This window comes from Peromyscus leucopus, chromosome 6, assembly GCF_004664715.2.
Source record: "Peromyscus leucopus breed LL Stock chromosome 6, UCI_PerLeu_2.1, whole genome shotgun sequence".
In the NCBI taxonomy this organism is placed as follows: domain Eukaryota; kingdom Metazoa; phylum Chordata; class Mammalia; order Rodentia; family Cricetidae; genus Peromyscus; species Peromyscus leucopus.
The window spans coordinates 113,778,915-113,791,135 of NC_051068.1; the positions used below are offsets into that span (position 1 = coordinate 113,778,915).

Here is a 12,221-nt window from a genome sequence, read left to right on the forward strand (position 1 = left end):
TCTCAGGACAGACCAATATAAACACAATTGCCTGACACATACTATAGATTCTATCTGGGAAAGCACAAAAGTAAGGTAGAAGGCCATATCCAGATTCAGGGTACACTGAGGACAGCACTCAGCATATCCTTTCATAGACTGGATTCTATAGCTGTGTTCCAACGTCCATCAAGAATAAACGTGTCTTGTAAATTGAATGTAAGCCAGGCGGTGGTGGCGCACACCTTTAATCCCAGCACTCGGGAGGCAGGGGCAGGCGGATCTCTGTGAGTTCGAGGCCAGCCTGGGCTACCAAGTGAGTTCCAGGAAAAGGCGCAAAGCTACACAGAGAAACCCTGTCTCGAAAAACCAAAAAAAAAAAAAAATTGAATGTAAACGTTTGTCACAGGAGGCATGAAGTCACGTCCAAGAACAATCCAGGGAACAAAATGCACCTGAGGTAAAGGCCTCTCTCAGAGTTCCCCAAGGCATTGTTCACCATGCATGTTCACCTTTGGCCATGTTCCGACAGTTTTTACATAAAATTTATATTTCTTTAATATTTAAAAAATTATTAATAATAAACCTTTGAGTATCCTTTATTGGTTAATTATGATCACTCTAATATAGTTTTCAGTATTTTAGACTGTAGTAACATTATATGCCACTGAACTTGAAAAACTGAAGTTTCTCATTTATGCTAAATTTTAGAAACCTAGAGGGAATAAAATTCAATTTTATGTGACAAATGATCGTATGTTAGGTTTTTTTTAAGTACGGCAGCATGCACATAGATTCATTAAGAGACAGTGGGGGAAACTCCTGAAGTAGGAGGGACTCCCTTAGCTCTATATTCATGTAAGAATCATTTTGTAGTACACAAGCATTAGACATTAGTAATTTTTTCATATCACAGGTTTCAGAGAACTGGATGCTACACTTGTAGCTGAGGCTCGAGGTCCCTTTCCAGGAAGTGGTTGAAAGCTCTGTCTCCACCTTGGGGTAGAGGGGAGGCCTGTCCCACCGTGGGCTGCAGGGGAGGCCTTCATGGTTTTTACAGCGTGCCTTTCCCAGAACACACTCTAATCTTCACGAAGACCCTTCCCTCCCCAGGAAACTTGTTTAGACTGAGATGCCCTTGTGGCTCTCGTCTGACCCAATCCAATTTCTTCCCACCAGATATTCTTTCAATTTCAAATATACAAGATTTTCCACCCAAATTTATTTATTGAGAAAATAGGTGGAAGACCCCCAGGAAATGACACTCAAGGTTCTCCGCTGGATCCAGTTTTCCCCGACAGTAGACTCTGAGGAGGGATTTATCCCAGTTTTGCACTAAGCATCCTTTCCATGTTGTCAGTCCATTCTGAGCCCAGTACTAGCTTGTGTCTCAGTTCTGGATACAGTGTGGTTAGGTAGGAGTCAGAAGGATGTGGATGGAAAAGCTTTTCTGTATGACAGGATACCCTTCTTTATGATGCTACCTCTGGGGGAGATATTAACATCTCAACCTCTCCTCACGTGAACAAAGTTTTACTTTACTGTGTGTGAATTGTTTCCTACACTAGAATTTAGCTCGCCCCTTTTTCTAAAGATAAAAATTAAAATTTCATCTGATGGTAGCACAGGAATAAAGGTAGCCAGGGAGCTTGGAAAGGAGAGATGGCCCAGTGGATAAGAGCACATATTGCTCTTACAGAGGACCAGAGTTCAGTTCCTGGCACCCAAGTTAGGCAGCTCACAACAGCCTAACTCCAGCTCCAGGGATCACACACCCTCTTCTTGCCTTCTTGGGTACCACACACACATGAACAAACCCATGTACACTCCCATATGCATATACACAATTAAAAATCAAAATAAATAATTTAAAAGGAAAATAAAAGTAACCAGGCATGGTGGTACACATCAACAATCCCAGCACTCAAGAAGGTAAGACAGGAAAATTGCTGTGTGTTCAAGGCCAACCTGGGGGTACATAGTTCTAGTCCAGCCTGGACTACAATGCAAAATGCTATCTCAAAAATTATAAAGAGAAAGAAAAAAGAAAAACCGTACTTACCATTACACCTTACAATGAAGAACAATGGCTGACTGTTTAATAGTTACTGAAAATATATGGTATGGCAGGTCTTGTATTCAGAACTCTGCTAATAATTACATTCCCAAGAGAGCTGTATGATATTGGTGCTGTCACATCCTCACTGATAGATGACAAAGACTAGCATCATGGCGTCTTCTTTCTGATGGAGAAGCAGCACTCCCCATGGCTTCCCACACCTTCTCTTCCTGTGCTGGCAGCTGCAGGGACAGGCATGATCTCCTGTATGTGAGTGCTGCCTCAGTGTGTCAGTCAGTCTCCTCGTGAAGTGTAAGACTCCAGCACAGTGTATCAGTAACCTCTAGAAGGTTCTAGGTTAAACCGGTGTGAGTCAGGAGAAAATTTGGATCTCGACAGTCTTAAGTGGAGTCCTTGTTGTGTCAGATACAATCCTTCCTCCACCCACCTTTCCCTGTGGCTGCAGGTGCTGACCTCTCTGACATGAAGAGCGATGAGCCTTATGACTATAAGTTTGTGAAGTGGATGACGAAAAAGAAGGTAATGTTTACTGACCTTTGCAGTGATGTTTTATAGTCAGCTTATTAAGTAACTTATGGATGTGCTTCGTATGACATTTAATTCTAGCTTTGTTTCTTCCCCTTTATTTTAAAATTTTAGTTTAGCTTACTTGTTTGAGATAGAGTCCAACTATGTAGCCGTGGCATGCCTAGAACTTGCTGTGTAGACCAAGCTAGCCTTAAACTCTTAGAGATCTGCCTGCCTCTGCTTCCCAGTGATTCTAGCTTTCATCCAAACAGTCCACTGTTGTATGGTATTTTGTTTGTGTTCTGACAAATAAAGCTTGCCTGGAGATCAGAGGGCAGAGCTAGTCACTAGTTAACCATAGAGGCCAGGCAGTGGTGGCACACACCTTTAATCCCAGCACTTGGGAGGAGGAAGCAGGAAGATCAGGAGTTCAAGGCCACCCTGGGCTACACAAGATTGAACCAGTCTAAAAGAGAAACAGCCAGGCAATCAGGTGCATGCCTTTGATCCCAGCACTAGGGAGGTGGAGACAGGAATATGGAGTGGAGACAGGATCTCAGCTCCCCCCCCCCCCAATTTGGTCTGAGGATCCGGAGAGGTAAGAAGTCACTAATGGCTGTCCTTTGCTTCTCTGATCTTTCAGGTTATTAGCCTGATATTTGACTCCTGGTTTTTATTGATAAGACTAATTAGGATCACGCTTCAGTTCACTTAGGACTTCTGGAGAGATTTTTTTTTAATATTTATTTATTTATTTATTTATTTATTTATTTATTTATTTATTATGTATACAGTATTCTGTCTGCATGTGTGCTTACAGGCCAGAAGAGGGCGCCGGATAGAATTATGAATGGTTGTGAGCCACCATGTGGTTGCTGGGAACTGAACTCAGAACCTCTGGAAGAGCAGACAGTGCTCTTAATAGCTGAGCCATCTCTCTAGCCCCTAGAATGTGTTTGTTTATATTCACTCCTTTCCACTCCCACTCCTGTTGGCCTCTTTTTTTCTTCCCAACTAGTTCCCATTTAATTTATTTCTTTTCTTTCTTTTCTTTTTTTTTTTTTTTTAATCAGAGCTGAGGACCGAACCCAGGGCCTTGCGCTTGCTAAGCAAGCACTCTACCACTGAGCTAACTCCTCAACACTCTGGAAGGAATTTAAAAATATTTTGCTTCTTAAAAATTATGAGTATCAACAGTACCTATTTCTACTGTCTGTGGTCTCCTCACTAACATTTGGAAAGTGTGCAGCCTTCCTATTGCATCCTCGTCCTTGTTTTTCAGAAACTGTCAGCCATCCCTGTTTCAGCGTTCTGTGACTCGGAGTCTAAACCACAGTTTGAGAAGCTGGTGCGGTTTTGCTTCATTAAAGTAAGTTTCTGTATTCTCACCAATGTATCTTTTATTCTAATTTATAAAGCACCTTTTTCCTGTTTCTAAAAATGATATGCAAAGTGACACTTTTTAAATTTGACGTGGTGCCATGAAGCTAACTGTAAATCAGTATTCAGCTTCTGCTTGCTGTTGTTTCTAGTTTGTTTGTTTGTGGTTTCTTGAGGCAGGGTCTCACTCTGTAGCCCAGGCTGCCCTCAGACTGATCCTCTTGCCTCAGTCTTCCAGGTGTTGGGAGCCAGCCATCCTTGAGTCAGCCTTTTTTGAGGGGAACCGTTATAATCCTACACCCTCTTCTGGACTATGTGGATGGATATCCACACATTGGTATCCTTACCTGTGTGGCATGTGCTCACACAGACACATTCACATACACACAGCTTAAAAAAAAAGAAAGAAAAATGGATTTTTAAGAATGAAAACGAAAGCTGTCCCTGTGGCTAGCTGAGTGCATTCATCACCATTCGACCATCCCAGATCTGCTGTTTTCAAGACGTCTCTGCTGGGCTGTGGAGTGGCTCATCGGAGAAAGCATATGCCAAGCAAGCATGAGGACCAGGGTTCAGACTCTCAGAACCCACATAAAAGCAAGATAAGCAAGGCGGGGGCCTGTAACCCCATCACTCCAAAGGCAGGGGCTGCAACTGCAGGCCAGGCTGACGGCTACACTAGGCCATAGTTGGTGAGCTCTGGATTCAGTGAGAGACCTTCCTTCAATATATAAACATGAAGAGCAATCGAGGAAGAGATCAATGTCAGTTTCAGGCCTCCACAGGTATGCACACACGTGCATCCATAGACATGCAAAACAAGCACATACCATATACACATGCATACATACATACATACATACTATGTGCATGTTGTGGCTACTCAAAACACTCTAAAATTGAGGCAATCTCTATACTAACTCGTTCATCCATAGTCTATGTAACATAACAAACTTTTTTGTTTTGGTTTTGTTTTGGTTTTTGTTATTGGAGACAGGGTTTCTCTGTGTAGCCTTGGCTATCCTGGAACTTGCTGTGTAGACCAGGCTGGCCTTGAACTCACAGAGATCCACTCGCACCTGCCTCCAGAGTGCTGGGATTAAAGGCTTCTGCTGCCACCACACAGTGGTAAATACTATAACCTATCAACAAAATATGGAAGGCTTACCATGAGTAGAATGTAAGTATTTACAACAGAATAATGTGAGTATTCAGTTGACTAAAATATAATAGAAAAAGTAAGGTTAATAAAGCATAATAATAAAGCAATAAATCATAATTGCTGGCCTAAAAAAAATGTAAGTCCTAGTGTTTCTGCACTTACAATGGAGACATATCCAGATAAGTCTTGTTAAAAATCCTGTATGTTGAAAATGCATTTGCCACAACCATACCACTGAACATTGTATCTTGGCAATGCAGTGCCTGCTGGGGTAGCAGCCATTTACCTTTCAGATCATGAGGCTCCATGCTACATACTGCCCAGCATTAGGAGACAGTATCTTATAATAAATCATTAGGCTACCCCCCCAAAAAAAACCATCAAAATTCAAAGCATGGTTGCTACTGAATATCTGTCATCATAAAATCAAAAGATAGTCAACAGAGCCACCACAAGCCAGAGGCCATCTTTATAAACACATTCTTTGAAAATACAAACATAATCAACAGAAGGAAAAAGTCACCTTAGGACTTCAGTTAAAGCTGGGAGTGGTAAACTACACCTTTAATCCCAGCATTGGGGGTGTGGGGGTGTGGCAGAGGAGCAGGCAAATCTCTGAGTTCAAGGCTAGCCTGATCTACATAGTGAGTTCCAGGACTACACAGAGGAGCCCTGTCTTGAAAAATAAAAACAACAAAATCAAACTTCAGGTTTAATCCAGTAAACACAGCCCTACCCTTTTCTCTTCTTGGAAATAACTCAGGAGAGTTATAAAATGATTTCACAAATTACCCAGCGTATAGGGAAGAGCTGCCAAGTGTCATAAAATTAATGGTACAAGAACAGGATGCCTAGAAAGGATCTGTGTCTCAAATAATAGATGAAGCCAGTGGAGAGCAGGTACCAAGAACAGTAGGAATTTCAGATGTTCTGACAGTAGGAGAAATAGGGCACAAGTCTGCAGTCATGTTATGTAAACACTGTAAGGCTAGGTGGAAAGGAAATTCTGGTTGGGCTGTGGATTTCCTCATTTATCTTTCAGTGTTGCCAAAAGCTGGGTTGAGGCAATAAGGAGGAAAGGTCTTCAGTTAGTCCATGTAACTAAATTCCCAGTTGGCTGACCTCTCCATGTCTACATGAGTGTATTAAACTTGTTGATGAACTAGAGAGAATTTCTCTTGTCTGCTAGCACTGCCCCGTTCCTCCTTGTTAAACATCTGCAAATCCATGGATCTGGAGAGATGTCTCAGCCCTTAAGAGCACTGACAGTTCTTCTAGAGGACCCAGGTTCAATTCCTAGCACCCATATTTCCACTCACAACTGTCTATAACTCTATTTCCAGAGGTTCTGACACTCTCATGTAGACACACACATGCAGGCAAAATGCCAATGCACATGAAATAAAAATAAATAAAAATTAAAAATCTACAAATCCATCTTCAGGTCACAGAGCAGCACATTCTCCCTTCAGATCAATAGAGTGGTGCGTGCACTGGCAGAGAGAGCTTACAGTCGGCGTTCAGTCAGAAATCCTTCATAATTACAAAAGGGTGAGGTGCAGATTTTCAAAGAACATCATAAGGAAAAGGAAAGGCACATGAAGAAAACAGCCTTCAGAGTATTTACTGGGAAAATGAACAGTGCCAGGGAACAGTTAAAAACTGTGACATTTGAGGTTCCAAACACTTAAGACAGTAGGTTGAGGTAGACATTTTAAAGTCTGGCAAAGTGGTGGTGTGATAATGCAGGAAGATGAAACGGGATCTATTGGAGAGCAAGTAAGAAATTATGGGGAATATGAAGGTACTGGAAATTACGGTGACACTGAGAACTCTGCGGGACACCAAGTACTTCTCTAAGCACCACATCAGGATTGAGGGAAGTAAAAGAGCATAGAATTTAAAAACACACAGAATTTTACAATATTAGAAAGAAATCTGTGGAAGTAGAAGAAAAATGAAATATGTAGTCTCTGAAAAAAATAAAAGAACAAATAGAACTCCAATAATTGTAGTTTTGTTTTCAGAAATGCTTCTGTTCACTAAATGCTTGAAATGTCTCTTGAAGGATCTAGAATAAAATCCCAGGGCTGCCTCTGGGAAGAAAATAGAGGGGCTGAGGAAGGGTGAGGGAGGATGGCTGACTGAAGAAACAACTTTGCAGGGTTTGGGAGATGGCTCAGTGCTAAATGTACCTGGGAAGTGTGAGGACCTGAGTTGATATCCCAAGACACAGCAGAGCTGGTCCAGTCCCACACGCCTGTAATCCTACAGAATAGCAGGGCCAGAGATGGCAATCCTGGCATAATCATGAGACCTCATCAAAGTGGAAGGTGAAAACCAATACCCAAGGTTGTGCTCTTCCACACACTGCACACAAATTCACACACAGACATTGCATGCATGCACATACATCATTCCCATATGTGTACACACAAAAGATTATATATCTGAAATGTACTCAGCATGTTTTTATAGTTTCTGAAATACCATCTTCAGAGTGAAACATCTACTTAACTGCTAATGATAATCCACCATCCCCAAATGTTTCATCATGTGTTCCCCACTAACAAGGGCATTCTCCAAACCCACAACACACTGCCCTCAGCACCATGAAGTTAACATTGACAAATAATTTGTTCTACCCTCAGCTCCATTCCAAGTCTCACCAATTGTCCCCGTTAAATTATTAGAACAAGAAAGCAGAGGTATCCAGTCCAGAATCATGTTGCCCAGTCTGTCTATCAAGGCCAGAACTGTGTGTTTGCATTTAGTTGTCATATGATGGTGTAGCAGGGTCCTGTGCTGTTGTTCCCTTTGGGGGAAGGGGCCAAATAGACACAGAGTCAATGACACAGACTCTGGGAGAATGTTGAAACAACAAGCTCAGTTTATTCAGGAAGAAGCAAGCCTTATATACCCTCCACCCTCACCCTGGAGAGGTCTGATGAATATGCATCTGCTGGTGTGACATGGCTGCCTCTCATTGGTCTGGGTTGTCTTCAAATCATGTCTCAGTTGCTGTTGCTAAGGCCCTTAGACAGACCCAGGTTGGCTCTCAGAAAGTATCTTTTTACTGGTTTGGGCCGGCTGGCCCTCAACCCTGTTAGGGATGAGTCGTCCCCGCAGGATGGGTCCTTACTCTTGACATTCACTGCCTTAACACGGTAAAACTCACTAGCCAATTTACTTTAAGGAAACCCACTCCACATTGACTTGATGCTCTGCCGTGTTCAACTCAGGTTCTTCACTTTGATAGGAACACAAAAGTGATGATTATACATGACTATAGTTTGCCTGCTACTGATAATTTCAAGCACTTGATTAAGGTGGTTTTTTGCATGTATTTCCAGTAAAGTTAGAGTTTTTCTATTACAAATCGTAACTGTTTTCGAAGGAATTGCTTGTTGAAAAAAATTATAGTAATATTCCATTCTCATCAAGTAACCTAATCATTTTACTTACTCATAAGTAGCAGTAAAAACTCATAGATTTCTGCCTTATTTGATGACTTATAATTTATCACTGTTGCTATTTTATATTTAAATTTCTCCAGAATGGGGCCACTATGGGTCCCTATAAAACTGACCTCTCTTTCTTTGATGTATCACCATTGTGTTGGACATCTCTTAACTTTCTGTCGTTTTTATCATTATTTACTCTAGTCTGGAACCAGCCATTTCCAATAAGTCTGACTCCTTTTAGAGTAACGCTTTATGTGTGTGTGTTGGGAGGTGATGTTTTGGTTTCTTTTTAGTTTTGTTTTGTGTGTATGTGTATAGGTGTTTTGCCTGCATGTATGTCTGTATACCACATGTGTGCCTGGTGCTCACAGAGGCCAGAAGAGGGTGTCAGATTGCCCTGGAAGTGGAGTTTCAAATGGTATGAGCCACCATGTAAGTTCTGAGAACCCAACCAGGTCCTCATTGAGAGCAAGAAGAGCTCTTAATTACTGGACTGGCTCTTGTCAGCCCTAGAGCAAGAGTTTTTCCTTTAAATCAAGACCTAGATATTGAGTGTTCACTGCTGTTGTGTGTGTTGCTGTTCCTAGGCCCTTCCAGTAGGCAAGCAGGCAGAGGTAGAGAATATATAAATATAATTTGTACACATGCACATTTATATATGTCAGTCATACCTCTGTAACAGGGGTGATTAGTTGCATGCTCTCACAAATCTGTATTCCAAACTCCAGGATATTCAAGTGACTTAAATAAATGGCATACTATTTGTCTATAACATATGCACATCCTCCGTATACCTTAAATCATCTCTAGGTTATTTATAATCTACTACAATGTAACACCATGCAAATAGATGTTATAGTGTATTGTTTGTGAATCCTAACAAGAAAAAGAAATATGTGCATGCTCAGTGCAAGTGTAATTTCTCCTCTCACATATTTTCAGTCATCAGTTGGTTGAGAAGCAGAACCCTTGGGTAGACAGAATTGATTGCATCTGTATTTATTTGTATCCAAATTTATTGAAAGTTATCATAGGGTTAATTGTAATTTTTTTTCCATTTCTGTGTTTGTAACTCCCTTCTTCAAGAGTGAAACCTAGTTCTCATCATTTAATTACTTAATACCTCTGTATGTGATTGACCTCTGGCAGTTACACACACACACACACACACACACACACACACACACACACACACACACACCTCTCAGTGGATGACCCTATCGATACATTTTGACATTTTGAGCCCAGATTCTGCTCTGCCATTCTCCTCAGAGGTACGTACCTTCCTCACAGTCTCTGTGTCCCACACTAGGCAGTCTCTGATCTCACTTTCAGGCTCTCACACCTCCTGGCAGGCATCAGCGCCGGTGACATGCACAGTGGCTGCCCTGACTACACCCTTCTACTCAAGGCTGCTTGGGCCCTCAGCTCCAGTAGCTGGCTTTCCTGCCTAACCATTTTGGTAGAAAGAGCAGAGGGCAGGGGTGCAGGGAAGGGAGGGAGAGAGGGAGAGGAGAAAAAACAAGACTAGATCTTCACTATTAGCTCTTCATGCAATTTCTTTCTTTTTCTTTTCTTTTTTTTTTTTTTTTTTTTTTTTTTGTTTTTCAAGACAGGGTTTCTCTGTGTAGTCCTGGCTGTCCTAGAACTCACTCGAACTCACTGAGATCCACCTGCCTCTGCCTCCCAAGTGCTGAGATTAAAAGTGTGCAAGTGTGGCGCCACCACCGCCCGCCCATTTAATTTCATATCATAAACAATGCATGTTTATGATATGAAATTAAATGGGCTGGAGAGATATCTCAGCAGTTAAAGAGCACAGGCTACTCTTTCAAAGGTCCTGAGTTCAATTCCAGCAGCAACCACACAGTGGCCTCACAACCATCTGTAATGGGCTCTGATGCCTCTTCTAGCATTCAGGCATACATGCAGACATAAATAAATAAAATTTAAGGAAAAAAAAACATGCATTGTTTGTTCAAAAGCCAAGAGAATTAGTTTTCAATAGTCATAGCAATTTTCCCAGAGCATTGATTAGAATAAACTATTTTCCTTATTGAAGGCAAAACTAGTGAAGAATACAATATTCACAGATAAGGAAGTGAAGCCTGAGCATATGATTGGATTTTAATGGCAGCCATTAGAACGAAACCTAGGAACTGCATGAGAGGTTGTCTTGGAGAATGGAGGGGTTGATGGGAAAGTGGAGAGGAGTTGCCTGCTACTTTTCAATATAGTGCATCTGAACTCATTGACTTCTTTCTCTAATTATAGTTAATTGAATAGCTGCTTTCAGTTCTTCAGTTTTTGTTTCCTTTGAAAATTGTGTGTGTGTGTGTGTGTGTGTGTGTGTGTGTGTGTGTGTATTCATGTAGGGCAAGAGAGGTCATCATATCCCCTAGAGTAGGAGTTTTAGGCAGTTTTGTGAGCCGCCACCCCCCATGAGTCTTCTCTAAGAATGGTATACATCTCTAGCCACTGAGCCGTCTTCCCACCCATCACAGTTTAGTTTTTGCTAAACTGTGTTTTTACTTTGAAATTGTTTCTTCACCTAAGACTAGATATTTTCTTGTTCTTCTAGTTTTGTTTTTTCAAGACAGGGTTTCTCTATATAGCCCGGGCTGTCTTGGAACTCACTCTGTAGCCCAGCCTGGCCTCAGACTCACAGAGATCCCTGCCTCTGTCTCCCGAGTGCTAAAAAAGGCATGCGCCACTGCCAGCACCACTACCATGTGGCTATATCTTCTATGTTTAAATATTGCTGTAACTTGAGCTTATATTGATATGTAACGATACAATTCTTTTATTAATTTCCAGAAAGACAGCACACTGGATGCTGCTGAAGAAATCATCAAGGCATGGAACAGCCAGCAGTCTTGATATAAAATAGGTGTGAGTGTTCCAGCCTCTTGCAAGGGCTCAGTACTCAGTGCTGCCACCTTGTGGGCACTATAAAGAAAACATTTCAGGCAAACATCACTGTCTTTCCAAAATTCACCCTATTCCTAACACTGTTTAATAAATTCTGGTTTTATTCATTTGGAATATATAAAATACTTTCCTGTAATTTTGTGAGAGTCGGTTTCTCTATGTTGTATTTCCTCATCAGTGGAAACAGAAATCACATTTCCATTTACTGGACCAGGTGTGTCTGCAATACCAGCAGGGAGGTGGAGGCTGGAGGTCATCCTGGGCTACATGAGACTCTCTCTCAATAAATGAGACAGACGAACAAAAGCCACACATTCTTCACAGGAAGCTGGACTGTGAGGATTGCTGGCTCCGTCTATAGAGAGCATGGTAAGCTGCAGACACGTGATGTGGGCAAGTTTCACTTCCCCGAGGTGTTAGCACCCCCAGCAGCGATGTGGGTGCCTGTTGCTCCCTGCCAAGGACACTGAACTTTGCTCCTGGCTTTGCTTCTCTGTTCCCAGTGCTTCCATGCCTTGGGGTGGCTTCAGGGTCCATAAGGGCAGCCTAGGTTCTCATCCCTTGACCTTGTTGCCTCTGCTGATGTTCACCTCTACTCCAGCTGAGCCACCCACTCCCTTGGCCACCCGTGGAACTGTCATCACTCAAGGAAGTTTCACCTTTGAGATGTATAGCTTCCTCATCCTCAACTGGACGCCTTCTCTGCTCATGTATTCCC

At 42.0% G+C, this 12,221-nt stretch overlaps 1 protein-coding gene across 6 annotated transcripts in view; it reads left to right on the plus strand.

Annotated features, from left to right (window-relative positions):
• The window catches only part of Kyat3 (kynurenine aminotransferase 3), a 51,277-nt gene extending 39,667 nt beyond the window's left edge, over positions 1 to 11,610 (plus strand). For all 6 annotated transcript variants that reach the window (XM_037207147.1, XM_037207150.1, XM_037207149.1 and 3 more), the window contains 3 exons: positions 2,505 to 2,578; positions 3,849 to 3,935; positions 11,390 to 11,610. In XM_037207147.1, coding sequence (XP_037063042.1) covers positions 2,505 to 2,578; positions 3,849 to 3,935; positions 11,390 to 11,452 — 224 coding nt within the window. In that variant the 3' untranslated portion in view covers positions 11,453 to 11,610. The remainder of the gene's footprint in view (positions 1 to 2,504; positions 2,579 to 3,848; positions 3,936 to 11,389) is intronic.
• Positions 11,611 to 12,221: the final 611 nt, after the last annotated feature.